The sequence below is a fragment of the Pygocentrus nattereri genome, chromosome 28 (genome assembly GCF_015220715.1).
Source record: "Pygocentrus nattereri isolate fPygNat1 chromosome 28, fPygNat1.pri, whole genome shotgun sequence".
NCBI lineage: Eukaryota > Metazoa > Chordata > Actinopteri > Characiformes > Serrasalmidae > Pygocentrus > Pygocentrus nattereri.
The window spans coordinates 23,182,243-23,203,908 of NC_051238.1; the positions used below are offsets into that span (position 1 = coordinate 23,182,243).

The 21,666-nt window shown below is 39.2% G+C and overlaps 1 protein-coding gene across 1 annotated transcript; it reads left to right on the plus strand.

Moving 5' to 3' along the window:
• Positions 1 to 823: 823 nt before the first annotated feature.
• LOC108442001 (solute carrier family 12 member 2-like) lies at positions 824 to 21,497 on the plus strand. Its single transcript, XM_017721818.2, has 26 exons — positions 824 to 1,452; positions 3,769 to 3,891; positions 4,822 to 4,897; positions 5,014 to 5,109; positions 5,251 to 5,390; positions 6,703 to 6,813; positions 7,077 to 7,185; positions 7,387 to 7,514; positions 8,475 to 8,559; positions 8,664 to 8,815; positions 9,955 to 10,062; positions 10,989 to 11,112; positions 11,212 to 11,313; positions 13,119 to 13,274; positions 13,483 to 13,582; positions 13,729 to 13,840; positions 13,956 to 14,096; positions 14,372 to 14,478; positions 14,834 to 14,913; positions 15,055 to 15,198; positions 15,456 to 15,578; positions 16,268 to 16,379; positions 16,676 to 16,762; positions 16,846 to 16,981; positions 17,797 to 17,864; positions 20,683 to 21,497. Exons 1-26 carry the CDS (start codon positions 961 to 963, stop codon positions 20,816 to 20,818), a joined length of 3,348 nt encoding a protein of 1,115 aa, XP_017577307.2. The 5' UTR covers positions 824 to 960; the 3' UTR covers positions 20,819 to 21,497.
• Positions 21,498 to 21,666: the final 169 nt, after the last annotated feature.

The following is a 21,666-nucleotide window of genomic DNA, read 5'->3' on the forward strand; positions in this document are numbered from 1 at the left end:
CATGCGTTAGGATGCATTAGGATCTCGTTCCCATCAACAAGTACCTGAACTAGTCTAGTTCAACTCAAACATCACACTGATTAAGAAGATTCTTCGTCCAAAGATCTAATATAGGTGCAATAAAACTACTTCATGTAGACTAGCCTTTCTAGACTGAACTGAGTTTTACAGTGGAGGTGTGGAGGCATGAAGGAGCAGCAGACGGGAGTGTTAGAAATAAAGGCACCAGGTACATGATTCGTTCATCAAGGCACAAACAATGTAAGTGCACCCTCAAAGGTACAGCAGTGGTTTTAAGGTCCAGTGGTGCACCTTAAGTAAGTTTTTCCTAGTGGAAAAGTAGACATTTGTATCTTTTTATAGACTAATGATTTAAAACAGAACAATAAAATAAAGCCCTGGAGGCGAGGCGGGGTGTGTGGAGTCAGGACACCTTAGAAAACCTCATTTCAGTGGATTATGGTTATGTTCCCTGACTAAAGGCACTGAGAGGTACCCCTGAGGGTCCCACCACAGTGACGGGGTCATAGCTTTTTTTCTGAGAGTGTGAGATCTCAAAATAAACGTTTTGCAGGCTCGATCTGAAAAATGTCTCTCTGGATTTGTTTCGGTTCCGCCGATTCTTTGATAAAAAAGACAGTTTGAACAAAAGCGGTGTTTTTACCGAGTCTCTGTCCGTTTGCGCGGATGAGGAGTTGGCGCGGTCTGGACTCCCTGCCAGAGCTCCTAACGGGACAGTCACGAGTTTGTGAGTTACGTCGGTCCTCAGTGGTGGACGGGGTCTGTGTAGGGGGGGGGTGGGAGGCAGAGACATTGTAATTAGAAATGACGTGGTAGTGGAGCCCGTTTTTCTCCACTTGTCAGCGGCGAAGATGCGCGCAAAACCGCGCCAAATTTAGACTCCCAGCAGCGCGTTTAAGCGGCCGGCGGCCCCAATTATCAGCCTGCTCGTATTTCACCATGTCAGACCCGTCCTCATCACCTCCGCCCGGACAGAAGCCCGCTCTGAAGTCCACGCAGAGCCGGTTTCAGGTGGACCCGGTCGCAGAGGCAGCGGCAGCGGCTGCGGCTGCAAGCGGAGCTCCCAGAACTCCTCCAAGAGCGAGGTCCTCATCAGCAGGCAGGACGTCCGAGGGGACTGCCGGTGGCGAGGAGGCCAAAGGTCGATTCCGGGTGGTGAACTTTCTGGACCCCTCAGGAGGTCCGGCTGACGGAGGGTCTGACGCAGCTTTCAATGGGGACACGGTGAGGAGCGAGGCCAGCCTGCACTCGTCCACAGGGGGGCTCAGCCACTTCTCCGACACCCACTCCAGCACCTACTACCTGCGCACCTTTGGCCACAACACCATCGATGCCGTCCCCAACATTGATTTCTACCGGCAGACGGAGGCGCCTCTGGGGGAGAAGCTCATCCGGCCGTCGCTGTCCGAACTTCATGATGAGCTGGACAAAGTAAGTACCCCAGTTATTCTCAGTGTGAGTCTCTTCTGCACCTTTAATGCCTTCGTTTTTCATCACCACTCTTACTGTCCACTGCTGCACAGTCTATAAAAATGTATAAGCAGCTTTTAGACAGCACACATTAAAAATAGCCCTCAGTTAAGCCATCTGGTCATTCAGATGTTCTACTCCTTATACGGGTATCTTTTCATTTATTTATCATCATGCATGTTTGTTCTCACTTGAATGGGCTGTGTGATGTCAGAGACCTTACCCACACTCTTGACCGTAGACAATGGTCTTTCTTACCAAGCCCACTCCCTGCGGCACCATGGACGCTTGGTCGGAGCGCGGGAGCCCATAACAATAACCCAATGTTTGACCACACGCCTCTGTCAATGGCCTAGTGTCCCTTTGCTGTGGACGGAGCTGCGCAGTGCTCTCCTGGGGAGACACTCTGAATTGTTCAGGGTGGGGGCACGCCATTAGGCCCGCTGAGTCACATGTGATCTGTCAAGATGTACCAGATATGTAGATTGAACAGGCTAATACATACTGCATGCAAGCACTGCTGTCTACTGTAAGACCCGGTCACTGAACTACACACTACATCCTGTGCACTAGTGTCAAAAGTTTGGAATAGCTTTTAATACTCACTTTGCCACATGCATGTACAATGATCATTTATACGAGGCAGAATTAAATATTACAACATATTCACCAAACGCTATTTTTTAGATGTTTTTTTTTAATATTTCATGAATTCTGTGAACAACATTTTGTGAATAAACTGATAAATAACATGTTGTAGTTATATTATACCTTAATTCTCAATGCTATACAACGTTTTCAGTCGTTTCAGAATCTTCTTAAGATTTCTTCATCATTCTGGACATTTCTTATTTTTCTGTTTACTGATTCCTAATATCCTACTAATTGAAACCTGTGGAGTTGCACACAGCTACCATGTTAGAGTAAGTATATTCATTTATCCACAGCCAAAACTGGTTTTGCTTTATTTAAAACAGTGGGCCTCATTCGCCAGTATTTAAAGTTTTTTAAATTCGCTCTTTAGAAAGATGGTAAGAAAATGTTTGTCTGGTGCATGACGTGTTCTTAAACCGCAGAACCGCTGACACCTTTGGGGTTTTGAGTGTGTGCACAGTCAGTTCTTGTCTAAGAACAAATGCCAAATAAGAAAACATTGGTGAATCTTTGGGTTTTAAGAAGAAATTTCTTCTTAAAAATGGTTGGTGAATGAGGCCTGTTGACTGCAAACTTTTCAGCGTTAGTGTACTATCAAAGTGCTATGCAAGTCTTGCCATAATCCTTCAAAGAAAACCACAGACGAACCCAAGAAGACCAAGTAAAGCAATAAGACTGATGTAAACTGTCTTAATGGCACTCACTGACAGGGACCACTAAGTGCCTGGAAAGCCAGATATAAATTGCCTCCCTTCAACACTTTGCTTTTCTTATCACTTTTCTTTTCTTAATAGGTCAGTTGATGATGCTATACTTTTTAGACAGCTCTAACTGGTCATAAGCCCCCGGAATCTGTGCAACTTTGTCTGCAACTTCCTGACACATACTGACAACCGGCAACATCTTTACACTGAGGCTAATTGCTGGAACACATCGATATAGAGACCACAGTCCTCAGAATGAATTTCTTGTTCATTGTTGGGTTTAAAGCCACCAACAGCAGCAGCCACGGTATAACAATTTGCACCTCAGCCAAACTAAAGAACTGATTGTGGGCTTCAGTAAACCCTGTGAGAGTCAACAGTGGCAAAGCAGTGGAAATTATTAGCTGCTTCAGGCTTCTCGCCTGCAGTTCAGCACTGACCTATCTTCTTGTCACCTGTAGCTATTCTAAAGGCACTACAGTGTATATATGTCTGTATGTGAAATGTATGACAATGTATCATAACTGAGCCATCACAAAATGCACGTATACATTACTAGGGTTACTCTACATTGTAAAAATGGTAATGTCTGGGTCAATTTTAGTGTCTCAAGGTACAAACAATGTAAATGTCCCCTCAAAAATACAACATGGTCTTTATAGTGTATAGTATAGTGTGTAACCTAAATGACTTTTCAAGTACACGACATTCAAATAAAACAAGTAGAAAAATAAAAGGCCTGGAGTCAGGATGTATGGAATCAATGCAATGCAATAACTGCAAAAGAATATGGTTGAATTATGTCCTCTAACTAAAGATACTGAAGATGTACCCTTGAGGGTAAAACCCTAATGACAGTATTTGCGCTGAAAGGTAGAGTTTTTTCTGACAACAACTTACATAATGTCTTACCTTACAGGAACCCTTTGATGATGGTATTGCAAATGGGGAGGAGCCAGCTGCTGCAGAAGAAGCTGCAGCAAAAGTTGTGCCTGAGTCCAAAGGGGGCACGGTGAAGTTCGGCTGGATAAAGGGTGTCCTGGTTAGTATACCATGTGTTGAATGCAGATTTTCTTATCTTCATATAATTACTAAAAAAATCTGCATATGTATGAAACATGGACCACAGAGTAAAATTCACTATATGAAAAAAAAATATGTGGACACCTGAAAACACACTTCTATAAACCTTTTGGACATCCCATTTCAAAACATTGGCATTAATATGGAGTTGAACCCTGAAAAACAACCCCAGAGAGAAATCTTGTCAGCACTATGCATTTCGGTAATGTTCTCTTGGTGCCTGCCAAACCCAGATTTGTCCATCAGACTGCCAGTGAATGAAGTGTGATTCATCACTCCCAAGAACACATTGCTACAACTCCAGAGTACAGCGGTGACATGCTTTACACCACTCCGGCTGGTGCTTGGCATTACATATAGTAATCTTGGACTTGTGTTCAGCAGCTTGGCCATGTAAACACACTTCCCCAGCTCCTGGTGCACAGTTCTTGTGCTGATGTTGTTTCCAGATGGAACAGATAACAGGCATGTCTGAGTTGTCCTAGATGCTTTCATTTCACAATAATAGCCCTTACAGTTGACCAGGGCAGATCTAGCATGACCGAAATTTTACTAATTGCATCCTATGACAGTGCCACGTTTAAAGTCACTGAGCTCATCAGTATGACCCATTCTACTGCACTGGAGGTTGCATGTCCATGTGATTTTACACTTCTGTTAGCAATGGGCAGGACTGAAACACCTAAACCCAATAATTAGAAGAGGTGTCTACATACTTTTAGTCACATATTGTAGGCTGTTGACAACGACTGCGTTCTTTTTTGTCTTCAGCAGTGCCAACTAAGCAATGAAGAATGAATGAATATGAACTGTTTAACAAATGATTCAGTGCTTGTTGTTTCCATCACACTCACAATGATTCAAATTAATTGGTCTGTCATCTCTACAGGTACGATGTATGCTGAACATCTGGGGAGTGATGCTTTTCATTCGTATGTCATGGATTGTTGGCCAAGCAGGCATTGGTAATCTTTGGAAAAACTAAAAAACAAAGATTTATTTTCTAAATAGTGGTAAAATTGTAACTGTTAGGCTACAGATGGCTATCTTGGAAATGCATTGTTTCTTTCTTCTTCTCTAGCTCTGTCATGTGCTATCATTCTAATGGCTGTTTTGGTGACCACTATTACTGGTCTCTCCACCTCGGCAATAGCCACCAACGGCTTTGTAAGAGGAGGTAAGAATAGCTTTTGAGACATCTGTTGGTGGTGCTGTAAACATAACAAGATAAAATTATTATTCTTTCACAGTGTTTTTGCAATTTATTTTAATTTATACGTCTGAGATGGACTGCTGTGAATTATTATTTTCTCCTCAGGTGGAGCGTACTACCTGATATCTAGGAGTTTGGGTCCAGAGTTTGGTGGTTCTATCGGCCTCATTTTTGCCTTTGCTAATGCCGTTGCTGTCGCCATGTATGTTGTGGGTTTTGCTGAAACTGTGGTCGAGCTCCTCGATGTGAGTTTATACACGAATGGATGGATGTGTGCAGTGGTTGGGAATTAAAGGAGAATTCCACCGATTTTTAAAAATATCTCATCCTTAAGATGTAAACAAAATCAAGAGTAGTTTGATGTGAAATTTGCCATTCTAGAGAAACATAGTCTGAACTAGTTCAAAGTGCTGGTAATAGAAACCAGATGTTTATAGCATTGAACGCCTCTAAAAGCAGTAACATATGATATTTAGAAATATGTTGCATGATGTCTGAGACAGACAGACAGACAGACAGACAGACAGACAGACAGACAGACAGACAGACAGACAGATAGATAGATAGATAGATAGATAGATAGATAGATAGATACATAGATAGATAGATAGATAGAATTTATTGATATGAAAGGAAATTTAGCAGCCAGTAGCAGTCATACAACACAGCGCAGTTACAATAATAAAGGTGGTACAATATGAAAAAAGGAATTTATAGGCTCAGCAAAATTGTCAACTGTAAATAATACTGTCAACTATGAATAAATATATCTCGCTTATTACAAAAAGGCAGGAATATATACAAAAAACCTATCTACAGGAACATATACAACTAGAAATATACAAAAATAAGCAATAAGATCTATCCTGAGAAACAAAAGGCAGTGCAATAATGAGTGTGCATGGAGATGCAAGCAACAGCATATAATGACAATTCTGAATAAACATGTGCACATATTGGTAATGAAATAAAGTGTCTAGGTGTGGAGTGTCCAGATGTGCAAGATGTGCAATAAGGTGTTCAGTTGTGCAAGATATACAGTAAGGTGTCCTTGTGCGCAGATAGATAAAATGGACCTATGATTCAGCATAAGAGATTTAGCATAAGAGATATTGATTAACGATAGTTTTGAGATAACATTTTGGCCTAAAATATACTTTTTAAGAGGCAGTCATTGTGGAGAGATACATGCAGGGCACTGTAAGGCAAATTAGTCCCAAAAGAAACATATTTTTTTCAGATTTACAGCTATTTCACCATCATCAACATCAATAAACTCAAAAGACCAATGTAGGTTCACTTACTGGTGTGGATAAGAAATAAAATGGCTATGTGCTTGGCAGACCCCTGGTTCCTATCGGGGCCACTGTAAAGAAATCCCAGTCAGTAAGTTCTTTGATTAACTTTAACCACAAGAAATTACTGAGTTTACATCTCAATTTAAATCTGTGGAAATGTTTAAAAATCAGTGGAATTCTCCTGTAAGTGCACTGATGTTTCTAGGGTTGGATGCTTTGTTTTGCACTTCTTATAAGATCGATCTTTTCTGTATGGCAGAGTGTAGATGCTCTCATGACCGATGAGATAAATGACATCCGGATAGTTGGCACCCTCACCATCATCTTGCTCCTTGGCATATCTGTGGCAGGAATGGAGTGGGAGGCTAAGGTACTGACAAGCCATGGATACTCTATGTTTTTGCCTGCCTGTTGGTTTAATTCCTACCACAGAACTGTATTCATGCAATGTTGGCATAGAATTCACCAGCCATTTGACCAGTTAGGGGCTCAATTATACACCACAGTGGCTAAAACATCACAACATCAAACAGTTATCATGAAATTCAATAATACTGAATATTGACAAGATTGACCTTAGTCTAACGGTCATTTGGATGTTTAGTCATGGCTTGATTGATGGCTTTTTCACAGGCTCAGATTGTATTGTTGGTCATTCTTCTGGCAGCAATCTTTAACTATTTCATCGGATCATTCATCCCCATGAAATCAAAGGAATCTATGGGCTTCTTCGGTTATAATGGTATGGACTATTTCTGTTGCTGTGTATATCTTATGCATGCCAAATGAATTTTGTAATTAATGTTATGACTGAGTAAACTCCTGATTTTGCCGTATACAGTGTTGCACGCTGAGCCCTTGAAATTGATTTATCTTTTATTGTAGAATCAATACTGTTACAAAAGAGAAAACCTAAGGTTCTTTTTGTTTTTGTGCCTCACAGTTGCAATCATGATGGAGAACATGGGCCCAGACTTCAGGGATGAAGAAACGTTTTTCTCCGTCTTTGCCATCTTCTTCCCAGCTGCAACAGGCATTTTAGCAGGAGCCAATATCTCAGGGGACCTATCAGTAAGCCTGTGCTTCCTGATCATTTGAGTCTTGTTTTTAAAAACGTCAAGTAAAAAAAAAAAAAAATAGTAAGAAAATTCTTACAATTTAAGAACACCTTTAAAACTTTAGAACACATTTGGAATGAAATTCAAATATGCCTTGAACTCAAATGAATTTGATGACTTGAGACTCGAGAAAATCGAGAAAGACGTGTGACTCGACTTTGACTTCAACACAAAAGACTGAGACTTTGACTCGGTCTTCAGTCCTATGCCTCATAAAGGGCGCGGGGAGGCGTCTCACCACAGACGGGACTATACACAGATGCTTCCTTAAATGATGCAGCTGGCACTGGAAGGTAACTGCTGCCCCATTTAAGGTGGGATGGAAAATGTGACTAAGAAGCTGCGGGTGGAGAAAGTCAACTTCAGCTTTGTACATTCACCATCACTTTGCTGTCTTTCTATTTTTTTCCTTTTTGTTCAGCTTTGTTCTGTTGTTTTGGTTTCTGTTGCCTAAATTCAAAACAAACTAGTGGTTGTTTTTTGTTGGCTGAGCTAGTTTTAGTGCTGAGCTAATTTTGATGTTAATCCTATGTGCCCAATGTTCTCAAAAATTATAAAAAAAATATCTTTAAATGTAATTAATATAGCTGAAGAATGCGTACTGACTTGTTTAGGACTATGGACTTGAGACTTGACTTGAGACTCAACTATCTTGACTTACAACTTGACTCTGGACTTGAGTGTCAAGACTTGCAACTTTGTGACTTGTTCCCACCTCTGCTTAAAGATGTAAGTATAGTGCTGCTAACAATAAGTAAAAGCCAAAGTGGTACTCATTAGGTCTTTTCACAGACATGAGTACATCGGAGCATGTAATTTTGGTTCCGAAACCAAATGCACCTCAATAAGAGCATAACAAAAATGTTTTGTGACATCAGAACCACTGTACAGCAAATCTTTTGTGTTTCTTTAGGATCCACAGCTTGCCATTCCTAAAGGAACCCTTCTGGCTATTCTCATTACTGGAATTGTTTATATCGCAGTTGCTGTCTCTAATGGTAGGAAATATGGAGGTATTTTTATGAGGGTGTTTTATGTTTTGTATCCTTTATTTAAAAAAAAAACAGTCCCGTTGTTGATAACAGCATTTCTCTCTTCCCAGGCTCTTGCATTCTGCGAGATGCTACGGGTGATGATAATGACACCATCATAGGCTCTCTGGAGAACTGCACAGATGCAGCCTGTACTCTTGGCTATGATTTTTCCATTTGCAAGGAGGGCGGCTGCAAGTATGGACTACAAAATGATTTTCAGGTATAGTTATATAAATCATGTTGAAATAGGGTTGTTTGGAGCAGTGCCATAAAAAAAACACCTTTGATTCCCTGAAGAACTTTTGGGATGGATGGGCTTTTTAAGTACATTTTTTGTAAATGAGATGTGTGAAAGTGTGAGAACTCCACATAATGTAAAGATGCATATGTAGTACATTCTTTCATATAGTGTTTCTTCACTGTCTTATACGGCAGTTATAAGTATACTTATACTTTAGAGGCCTAAAATGAGCATTTTGTGTTATTTATCATGTTATGCAGTATTCTGTGGTTCAGTAATGTATCTCATGGCCTCATTATTTTGAAATAATTCACAATTTTATATCCTCTCACTACAGTACACAGCATGCATTATGCATATAGGTCATATAACAGTGGGGATACCCTAACAGCGGTATATACATCCTGACTGTCAGTGTAGCCACTGATGTAGAGGATAATAAATAGATATTTTCCGATCATTGAGATGATATTTGGCTTCGTTGGAATAACGTTTCAATCATGTTTTTGTCCCAAACTGCTTGTAGTTTTTCAAAAGTTCATCCTACCTTCAAGACACATCATCAGAAGGAGTTTTTCTGTACTTTAAAACAGAAAATCTCTCTAGAGACTATTGTATCACTGTTGTATGGTGCAAGTAGGCATGTTTACAGTAGATGTAGCAATTTTCATTTTGCTTTATGTCTATTATCCGTGGCGTTGCTGTGCTAGGCTAGAAAAGTCATAAAACAGAAAGGTCTAAGATAATAGCTGGAGTATTTAGAGTCATACGCTATCCATGCAGATCTGAATAAAGCCATTGATAGCCCCTCCTGTCTGTTGTTCTCTGTGTTTGGTGATGCCAAATACATAGAACAAGTTGTCTAGCACAAGCCCCAACACCATGATCCCACACTGGCACAGGGAACTGAACAAAGCTATTCATGACTTTTAAAAAATTCAGTCTCAGACTTGCCTTTTTGCTGGACAATAGACTATTAGAACTAGCTAATAAATAGATTTCTCTACACATTAGGTGCTGTAAACAACATTTTTAAACAGACAGCTCAACAGATCATAATTAGAACCACTATATATTAATTTGTTTAATGAATGTTTCTTTTGTGTTGTTTTGGTCAGGTCATGAGCTTGGTGTCTGCATTTGGACCACTTATCACTGCTGGAATCTTCTCTGCTACTCTTTCATCAGCTCTTGCTTCTTTGGTCAGCGCTCCCAAAGTGTTTCAGGTGTGTTTCTCTCATAATCTGAAAAAGCAGTGATGACTGAACACTTAATACTTTAAATGTGTTCACGTTAAGAATACGTACTGATATGGCACATGGGAAAAACTCTGTTCTAATTTTTATGTACATCACATTCTTCCTCACTGTTACTGGTTGGAAACTTTATTTTGGAAACTTTAATTTGGTTCTCATTACCCGTGTCTGTCCACTGCTGCTCCCACAATCTTACTGCCATCTCAGGAACGAAGCAAAGAATTCACCAAATGACAATAACAAAATCTTGCAAATTTGAAGTGACTGTGCTTATCACTCACCAATATGTCCACTACTGCAGAGACTATTCAGTTCAATCATCCTTCGAGAGAATTTAGTAACACTGAAATTAATATATGCTAATTACATTGATTTATCAGTCTACTCAGGCTTTAGCAGAGCCTTCAGTGTTTGTAAAGGAGCCGTGTCCTGAGTTCTTTTTTCAGTTACGTCTTTACATGCCATGTGCTGATTTTAATATAGTTAATGAACAAGCATTGATAGTGTTTATTTTAAAGATGCTATACATATTTCTTAATTTAGTGAATAAGTCATGTAAAAGCATCTTAAAAATGTAAAAGGTAGCTGTATTTTGAATACTGTCTTTGCAATACGTAATGTGGACTGACTGCAGATACTTAATTTCTGTATTCTTAAAATGTATTCAAAACACGTGTATGACCACAATCAACATCACGGCCTTGTAAAACATCACATTTCAAGAATAAAGCTGGGATTACAGAATTATGGTTTTCTGACAATTGCTAGATACTGCCCTGTCAAGAAAAGGGTATTACTTTACATGTCATTATACCAGGAGGAATGATCACACCAATTCACTATGAGGTTCTCGATGTTCAATATGATATGTTGTGCACTTGTGTATCTCCTGGTAGGCGCTGTGTAAGGATAACATCTACCCTGGCTTACGGATTTTTGCGAAGGGATACGGGAAGAACAATGAACCTCTGCGTGGCTACGTCCTAACCTTTTTCATTGGCCTGGCTTTCATTCTAATCGGTAGGTTCATCAGTTCCACTGTGGAATCAATTGATTGTATGTGACATATGGATGTGATGGATTTTTGGATCTGACCCTTGCATGTGGCTGTTTCCTTAGCTGAGCTAAATATTATTGCTCCCATCATTTCCAACTTCTTCCTGGCCTCTTATGCCTTGATCAATTTCTCCGTATTCCATGCGTCACTGGCCAACTCCCCTGGTGAGTGCAGTTAAATCAATAATCAGGAGTTACTGAAACAGTTACATAGATGTTGTGGAATAGGTTTTCACTTTACCAGTGAAAAGAATGATAAATGTACAAACTGGATATTGTCGCTGTGATTTCATGAATGGACCAACAGAAATGGTCCAACGTTTCTTTTTTCTTCTTTTTTCTTCTACTTTTCTTGCTTTTTCTATAAACTTAACATTTCTGAGACACAAAGTTTTGTTATAACAGCGTTGATATGTGTGATTTTAGCATTTCTGCTCTTGTTTTTGACATTATTCATCCAATTTATGATTAAAATTTGAACAGACTCATAGATTATTAATTACATGACCACAAAAAAAGGAAAAACAAAGTTGTATACAAACATTTGGATACAAATTACACATTGTGTTTATTTAGCAGTGAAAATAAGTAAAAACAACCTCTGTGGCAAACTATTTTTTAAATACTTTTCTGCAAATGCTACTGCACAGTTACTTTAGATTTGATTCTTTTAAAAAAGTAATTGGGGTATGTGCGAAAGTTTAGACACCCTTCCACTTGCAAAGTCTCAATTTTATTAACTTGTTGGACCTTAATTAAGTCATTCGGAATGGTCAAACATTGTCATTGTGACATTTCCACTGTCCAAAATGTCATTAAGAAGTGGCAGGTAAAGGGAACTGTTGAAATCAAGGCAGGATCTGGAAGACCAATAAAACAACTTAAGCTACTTGAAAAATGTATTTGTATTGGATTTTTCCCTAATTTTCTCCCCAGTATGGTCGTCTCCAATTCTACCCACTAGTTAGGACTTCCCCAGTCACACGATACTACCAATGCGAGGAGCTACCTCACTTTTCGAACTGCCGCTCATGCATTGTCATTGGACAGCCAAACTCACTTGGAGCAAAGCACCAGCCGCCAGATATGATACGTCAGCTAACAGATGCCTGTGCTGACTAGGTTGGGTGATGAGGGGAGAAGGGGGGGCCAATTGTGCTTTCTTGGACTCGAGGTCATGGACAGCTGTAGCATCACCAGTGATCAAACTCGCAGTGTCCTGTTGATGGAGCAAACGCTTAGATGGTTGTGCAACTCTGGAGTCCCACCAAATTAATTTAAGTTAAGCATGGCATGGGTGGATCTGTTACGGGTTGTGTGGCAGTTTGCATAAGAGGTTTGCACAAGAAACATTGTGTGAGAAGAAGAAAGAATGGATGCGACAATATCAGCAAATTCTGGGAGCAAATATGACACAACCAGTCAAGAAACTGAAGCTGAATTCTACAACAGGATAATGATGCAAAACACATCTGTAAATCCACACGAACTACCTTAAAAAACACAAGCTGAAGCTTGGCATGAGCATCATTGGAAATCTGTGGGAAGATATTAAACATGTCCATATCACAAAACTAGAAGCAGTCTGTGTAGAAAGGTGGGTGGAAAATTCCTTCAGCAGGGATAGAAAGGCCCCAAGGTAGCTACAAAAAGTCTTTGCGAGCTTTGATATCTGCCAAAGGTGGTTTTACCGTCTACTGAAGAGTAGAGTGTCCAAACCTTTGCATGTCATAATTACTCTTATATTTATTCATTTTAAATAGCTAAATATTTTGCTGCACAGGTTGTTTAACGTCTTTTTACTTCAAAAAAAGAGAAAATATGTGTTTCTGCTTGGAGTGGCCAATTATATATGACCTACATTTTTATTGCTGTATATCATGTTTACTATAATAATTGTGCCTAATTTTAAAATGAAATAAATATTTCCTTATTTGTATTTTCTCTTATCTTTCACCTAAACCCACTAGGGTGGCGTCCGAGTTTTAAATACTACAATAAGTGGGTGTCTTTGGCTGGGGCTGTGCTGTGCTGTGTGGTTATGTTTGTAATCAACTGGTGGGCTGCCCTGCTTACCAATGTGATTGTTCTGGCACTCTACATATATGTCAGCTACAAGAAACCAGGTATTACACATGCCTCAAGTGGCCTTGCTGTATGATCAGGAACTTTCAAGAATGAGCAATAGCTTATCGTCATAACAGTCACAATGGACACAATGCCATGTTTCACTGTAGATATCACTTAATGTGTGTAGAAAATATACTGAAAGTGTTAAATTAATGCAATGAACTAAATAAAAATGGATACTTAGTAAAGTTTTGCGCACCACAGATGTCAACTGGGGATCGTCCACGCAAGCTTTGATGTACAACCAGGCCCTGTCACACTGTTTGCATCTTACTGGAGTTGAAGACCACATTAAGAACTTCAGGTAGTCCACATATCCCAGTCTTGCTGTAACTATGAAAGCCTGCATTGTTTCTTTATGATAAAAATTCAACTTCAAGACCAGGCACACTAACAATGATGTTTCCCTGTAACCACAAATAACAAATAAATACATTTGAATTCCCACAGACCACAGTGCCTCGTTATGATTGGCTACCCCAATGCAAGACCAGCACTACTTCATCTAGTGCATGCTTTCACCAAAAATGTGGGTCTGATGATCTGTGGCCATGTTCGCATGGTAGGTTCCAAGAACAGAAAACTTAAACATGCTCGGCACACTTACTTTTCATATATCATTATATTAGGGACTGTGATATACAGTGTGGTATTTCTTCGTTTTTACTTGTCTTAAGGGTTCCCGAAGACCAAACCATAAGGAGATGATGAATGACCAAGTCCGCTACCAACGCTGGCTTCTTAAGAAACAGATCAAGGCTTTCTACACTCCTGTGTTTGCTGAGGACCTCAGACAAGGAGCCCAGTATCTACTACAAGTACAATTCTACAATAATTCATTCAAATGTAATTGCTTAGTGATTTGTCCCTGTGATCGTCACTGTTCTGGGTTCTCCACACACATCCTGCTGAAATACATCAGTGCTAACCCCCTGAATAATTATATGGTCCTTCAGTTGATATTTGTTTAAGCAAAAGTGTGCAATGCTTGACTTTTAGTAATCAATTTAGTATTTAATCAATCAGTTTAGTGTGCAACTTACTGTAACATTTAGTTAATTGTGAGTGTGACTGAATATAAATCTGTTCTAAGGCTGCTGGTTTGGGTCGCCTAAAGCCAAACACTTTGGTATTTGGCTTTAAAAACAACTGGCAAGACAGTGAAATGAGAGATGTGGAAACATACATCAACACAATTCAGTAAGTACAATCTATATAAATATTCCAAAGGATGATGCATAGCTAAAAATAGTAACAACCATCTTGAAACCTGACTTATGCCCACTCTTTGTTCTGTTCTTATAGAAAACAGTATGTCAAACAGTTTTTATAAGCAAGTCTGTTTGACTTTACTTAAATAATGAATGTCGTTTGTGATAATGCTAATTGGTGCATGTAAACCTCTGAAGATTATGCACATTTTCTTAGCCAGACTGACACAAATATGACAGATATTAACATTCTGTTATGGTTAAAGGCATTCAATATGCCTATAACAGTGAAAGCATATTTACATATTTTTTAACAATATTTACATATTCTTTATTTGTTCTAGTGATGCATTTGACCTACAGCATGGTGTTGTTATCATAAGACTGAAGGAGGGTCTAGACATCTCCCATATTCAAGGCCAAGGTATACTGTGAACAAACTCTCTCAACAGCAGTATTATTTGTTATTTATTTTTCAGCGCCACTGGGAAGTATGTATTTTAGGTTTTGTGAATTTGTGCTTATAATGTGAATAATTTCCATTATTTCTCTGTCTTTTACTCAGATGAATTTCTGTCATCCTATGAGAAGGCTCCAGGGATGAAGGAACTGTTGGTGGCTATCAACATCGGAAAAGACACTGACAACGATTCTTTAAAACCATCCTCGAAGACCACCAGTGGTCAGAGTAGTCCACTCATTATCAGAGGTCAAACGCAACACATGAAACGTTTTACAAACCCAGTCATCTAGAGTGATGTAAAGGTGACCACTGGCTGTTTGTGTGGACAGATCTAAACGGCCTTTTCACACAGTTCATGTCAGAAGATGTCAGGAGATCTTTGAGGATGTCCAAGAACTTGCTTGTGGCATTGAAAATGATAATGAAATGATTTGTTCTATTAAAACAAATAATTTTTGTTACCATTTTGAAAGCTGACCTTCCTGTACGTTTGTAATATTCAGACACAAAGAGTCCTTCTGTGCAGCTTAGCACTGCAGATGAGAAGCTGCTGGCAGCCAGTCAGCAATTCAAGAAGAAACAGTGCAAGGGCACCATTGATGTTTGGTGGCTGTTTGATGATGGAGGTATGTTTAAGGATAACAATACATTCATCAGGCTATTATGTAGTACAGTGTAAAAGACCACTCTTTATTTAATTTCCATTCAAAATGGCCAATTAATACATTTTATTCGTTTTTCAGAAGGTATTTCTGAGGGGATTAGATATAAGATAGACGAAAGGGGAAGGTCAACGTAAAATATATGAAAAAAAATAGATTTTTTTAAAAGAAGACCAAAAGTGATGGCAAGTTATAGAGAACGTGAGACCGTGACAACCACACAAGATGTGGTGGACCACCAAAACTGTCACCATTAAATAAACAGCCTATAAACAAGCCCCGCTCTTTCAGTGTCCTGAAAAAGGCAACCAACTTCTGAGACGGAACTTTGGAGGTAGGGAAAAATAGTCCTGTAGATTTCTTTGAAAAAATTACGTCAAGGGAAAAGAATGGAAGCTGTAATGAAGGCAAAGAGGCGACACACTAAATAGTGAAAAAGTATATCATATTTAGTTGGTGATGTTCTGTAAATTTTTTGTTAATGAATAACAAATAACTCATTTTTAATGGAAATAAACGAAGGGTGGTCTCCGACTTTTGCACAGTACTGTATAGTACAATTTACCATAGTTGAATAATGACTAAACATCACATTAGCTTCATTAGCACATTAGTAAATGTATGCCTGATAAGTTATATTTACCTCATTTCAGGACTGACGCTGCTGATACCATATTTGCTAACCAACAAGAAAAAATGGAAGGACTGCAAGATCCGTGTATTTATTGGTGGAAAGATAAACAGGATTGATCATGATCGCAGAGCGTAAGTTGGAAAAATGCCTACTGTTAGCAGCAGCTATGCTGAGCAGTGTGAAATAGCAAACGTGTACACAAAGTGGGTCTGTATAACGCAATGGTAGATGATTACTCAGCATGTGGCTGATGACAATATGCTATGTCTGATTACAGAATGACTGTGTTACTGAAGGTACTGTAATGAGAGCGATGGGTGCTATTGGCTGTACATAAAATGCATACAAAGTGAGATGCAATTAGTAGAAAGTCTAAAAAGAATTGATCAACATGTGGTACATAATGATATATTACTTCTGATTACAGAATGGCTGCATTACTGAGCAAGTTCAGAATCGACTTCTCCGACATCAATGTTTTAGGAGATATCAACATAAAGCCAAAGAAACATAAGTACACAGATTCATTCATTTATCCAGGTGGAGCAAATGCATTTTTTTGTAGCAGTCAGTGATCTAATGACCCCTTCCTTGCAGTAAGGAAAAGTTTGAGGAGATGATAGAGCCATACAGACTAAGGGAGGAGGATATGGAGCAGGAGGCTGCTGAGAGACTGAAGGCTGAAGAGCCTTGGAGGATTACTGATAACGAACTAGAATTGTACAAGGCCAAGGTGAGGCTGGATGACAGAGTGGCTTTCTAGTTTGTTCACTTGTTCACAAATCCTGCTTATCTTGGGTCATTAGAACATATATAGTATACTACTGGTATAATAAAATGTTTGTAAAGCCAAGTCATTAGCATTTCACAGTTATAAGGCAATATCATATACAGCTTACAACATGAGCTGTATATTGCCACTGATGTAAGAAGGCCTGGTAATGCATTGTTTTTGCCCGATCTTTACATCAGTGGTCCTCAAACCAGTCCACCTTTTGCTCTTGCCCAGCTCAGCATTATCCCTGTTCCCAGTACCCATCATTATGTGATATTGCATTGTACTGACCTGAGGACTGGTTTGAGAAGCACTGTCTTACATGGTGTTAATATTTCATGGTGATTGGACCAATAAGGATTGTCCAAGATAACTTCCAATAAAATCTCTTTATAATCATATATCATGTACACTCTTAAAATGCAATGCACCAGAAAAGGTTCTTTGTTCAATGCCATAGAAGAACCATTTATATTTCCCTAAAGATATTTCAACAGATGCTTCTTTAGAGAACCATATTTATAAAGATGTGTAAAGAACCTCTTTAAAGTTTAAGGACTCTTCATATATTGTAAAGGTTCTAAGAACCTATATATTGATTAAGAACCTTTCCATTATGTAAAGGTTCTTTATAGCTACAGCATCACTCAAAGAGCCCTTTGTAACACTTTTAAAGCGGGTACATACAATTTTAGACAGGTATTTCCTTCTTCTGTAAAGTTGCTGTCTTGAAGATTCAAGGTTTGTCCATTTTACCCCCATTTCTCAATCAGACAAACCGTCAAATCAGACTGAATGAACTGCTGAAGGAACACTCAAGCACAGCAAACCTCATTGTCATGTGAGTAACTGTTTCTATGTCACTCTGTAACTAAGCTGCTCCAGTGGCAATAAAGCTAAACATTCCTCTTTTTTTCTTTTTTAAATAAAAGAGGTTAATGGTATGTAAACATTCTCAATTTAAAAACATACTGTTCACTCTCTAGTATGAAAACTACAGTGCCCTCCACAAGTTTTGGTTGTTGAGCTGCACAAATCAGGAAATGGCTACAAGAAAATAACTGAACAGTTGAAAATACCCATTTCCACTATCAGAGCAATAATTAAGAAGTTTAAAGCAGCTGGAAATAGTTAGAATCTGCTGTGAAGAGGACGTATGTCTATATTTACCCCACGCACAGTGAGGAGGATGGTTCCATTCGCAAAAGATTCTCCAAGGATCAAGGCTGGGGAATTGCAGACATTAGTCAGGTTGTGGTGTCAGGACGTTTCCCAAACTACAATCAGATGGCACCTACATAACCACAAGCTATTTTGGGGGTTGCCAGAAGGAAGCCTCTGTTGTCAAGGACCAACAAACTCAAGCTTCTACAGTTTGCCAAACATTACTGATACTTTCAGTGGAACTGTGTTCTACGATCAGATGAGACCAAAATAGAGCTTTTTGGTAACAAACACCAGAGACGTGTTTGGCGTAAACACAAAGATAACCATGCAAAAAAGTACCTCATCGCCACTGTGAAGTATGGTGGTAGGTCTGTGATGTGGGGTTGTTTCTTCCCTGGACAATTTGTTCAAATACATGGTATCACAGACACTATCAAGTACCAACAGATGTTAAATAAGAACCTGACTACTTCAGCCAGGAAGCTTAAACTGGGCCATGGTTGGGTCTTCCAGCAGGACAGTGATCCAAAGTACACCTCAAAATCAACACAAAAATGGATCACTGACCACAGAATCAAAGTTTTGCGATGACCACCCCATCCCCTGACCTAAACCCTTTAGAAAATCTGTGGAATGAACTGAAGAGGAGAGTCCACAAATGTGGACTCCGAAGGATCTGGAGAGATTCTGCAAGGGGAAAGATCTCAGATCCCTTGCCACGTGTTCTCCAGTCTCATTAAACATTATAGAAGAAGACTCTGAGCTGGTATCTGCAGGCTGCACAGAGTACTAAATGAAGAGTTGCCAAACATTGTGGCACACATAAATTTGTCAGTATTTTGAATGAAAAATCAAAAGGATAAGCAATAAAAATGTTTTTTACAGCCCATTTTTCTTCTGTGTACCATAGGCAATTGTGTAATTGTGGAGGGCACTGTAAACAGCCTGTTTTGAATTCACTGCTTCTGTGACGTCACGAAAACTGAAACAGATTTACATAAGGCCAACTTTTCAGTCTATGGCAGTTTAGCTCTGCCCATTTATGCAGCTATAAGTAAGTATCACTATTATTACATAATCACCTAATAGCAGTTACTTGGCATAAGTGCAGCTATTTGAGATCATCAGAATCTTAAAAGCTAACTGCAAAAACAGTTGTTAGACATCACACACCGGATCTGGATGAACAAAAGATTTAAGTTTAAAATCTTTACTGATATAATTAGTGTAATTTGTTGAGAACAAAATGACATAACAGTACTCAATGGAAACCAAATTCATCAACCCACTGAGGGCTGGACTCAAAATCACATCAAAAATCAAAGTAAAAAATTGTAAACACCGCCAGATGGCCTGTCTGCATGCCTGACAACATCTGAGCGTACTCCTGATGAGACAGCGGATGGTGTCCTGGTGATCTCCTCCCAGACCTGGATCAGGGCATGACTGAGCTCCTGGACAGTCTGTGGGGCTACTTGGTAGCATCAGATCCACTGATACATAATGTCCCAGAGGTTCTCAATTGAATTTAGGTCTGTGGAATGTAAGGACCAGCCAGTGGCATTAATGCCTTTGTCATGAAAGAGCTGCCTTCACACCCAGGGCCCACTGCACAAGGGTAAGGTCTGAGAATGGCTATGAGGATTTCATCCAGTACCTAACAGCAGTCAGGGTTTTGGGGAAAAAAGGGTCCCACCCAAATTTCTCATGAACGTCCCCAGACGTATATTCTCTATATTAGATGACGTCTGGCCCTGTGAGTCTAACAGAACTTGGAAGGAAGATGCAATTGCATACAGTGGACCCCAAAAGCCCTTTAAATTGTTAATTGCAGTTATTTATATGAGAATTAATCGACAACTAAAATTTCATGATTGTGACAGCTCCATTTATAAGGAGTGTTTTAGCCCAGTCTGCTTTTTGAATGCAGGGCAGCCAATTCACCATAAGTGGAAAAAATACATGAAAAATGTAGGATATGAGCCATTTAAGATCAAGACCAATGCAACTTTTAGAAACGTCTAGTCTTGATATGTAGTAATAATAAACTTTTGAATTATTCAGACTGAAACTGAATGAACCTGGAATTCAATTTTTGTACCTGGAATGAATAAAAGACAATTTATGTATGGGACAATCAGAACAGTTCTAGGAAATATACACAAAGACGACTGCTGGGCTGGTGTGGTTGCAGGTTTTCATTCCAACAAAGCAGGCAAACATCTGATCAGCAGTTTGAAGACTGAAACCAACTGATTAGACAAGTGGAATCAGGTATGCTCCAGCTTGTTTTGAGCGAAAACCTGCAGCCATGCTGGCCTTTGTGGATAAGATTGGACGCCCCTGGTCTACGGTTGTATATACCTGCCAGAGCGTTTAACTGGCCCAAGATGTCATTTGATAAAATGGCCTGGAAATTGGAGCTGTTTCCATGAGTACAAGATGATTAAATCATGTGTATGCCTCCCATTGTTTGTTTTTTTTTTTCAAAGGAGCATGCCACTTGCCAGGAAGGGAACAGTGTCCAGCGCCCTCTATATGTGCTGGCTGGAAACTTTATCTAAAGATCTTCCACCAATTCTGCTTGTAAGAGGAAACCACCAGAGCGTCCTAACATTCTACTCATAAAACCCATGCAAAGGCATCGCGGAAGTACAAAGACAGTACACTGTAACAATCAGTATGGCTGTGTGGTGATTATATCTTGCGTGTTGCCAAATCTTCATGTATTTCTTCACATAGAAAATGTGAAGCCAGTCTAACATGCTAGCAGATCTACTTAAGTGTTTATGTCTCATAAGGGTTTTTTGTATATAAGGCCATTAAAATAAGACTGGAAAGTAGCCTGTTCTGAAATATATTTAGTATCAGGACTGACACTGAAAATTATATCACAAAATGCTTGTAATATTGACACTGATACCATTTCAAACAGATTATTCTATTCCGTTACTATTCCCTCTGTCTGAAAGCTGATTAGAAAAGGGGTTTGCATGCATGTAATCTATTATTTTTATCTGGTTAGAGCTTCTTCACACCACCTGCTCTTGCTACACATGTTGCAACATTAACAGTGCTCAAACTGTTCCAGTGAGCTGTAGCTCAGAACATCTCTGTGCTTTCAGTTACCAGCTTTTACAATGCCATCTCTCCGTATGCTGTCAGTTATAATGGATTTATCAAGTGCAGAGTACTAACAATACATATTCAAGATGGGTCCTGTGGCATTACAGAGAAAAGCACTGCTGAAAGGATGTTTTACTTATCTGCAACACTGAGCTGATTAAATAAATGAATTTTAACAATGTTGCTGTCTTTTGTGTAATGTCTGTGTTATGATTTTGGTCTAAAATTGATATTTGGCAATTCATAACACATAAAATACTTTTTCAAGATTGGTTTACTGTCATATATAATAAGAATACAGGTTAATCAAAAATACATTGAAATTCTTATACTACAGCAGTATGCTCCTA

What these genes read in the sequence shown, in the direction of transcription:
- LOC108442001 (XM_017721818.2), top strand. Translation starts at nt 961, where the DNA reads ATGTCAGACCCGTCCTCATCACCTCCGCCCGGACAGAAGCCCGCTCTG. An exon ending in GTCACTGGCCAACTCCCCTG is followed by an intron (nt 11,314 to 13,118) that starts GTGAGTGCAGTT and finishes TAAACCCACTAG; the next exon opens with GGTGGCGTCCGAGTTTTAAA. An exon ending in TAGTCCACTCATTATCAGAG is followed by an intron (nt 15,199 to 15,455) that starts GTCAAACGCAAC and finishes TGTAATATTCAG; the next exon opens with ACACAAAGAGTCCTTCTGTG.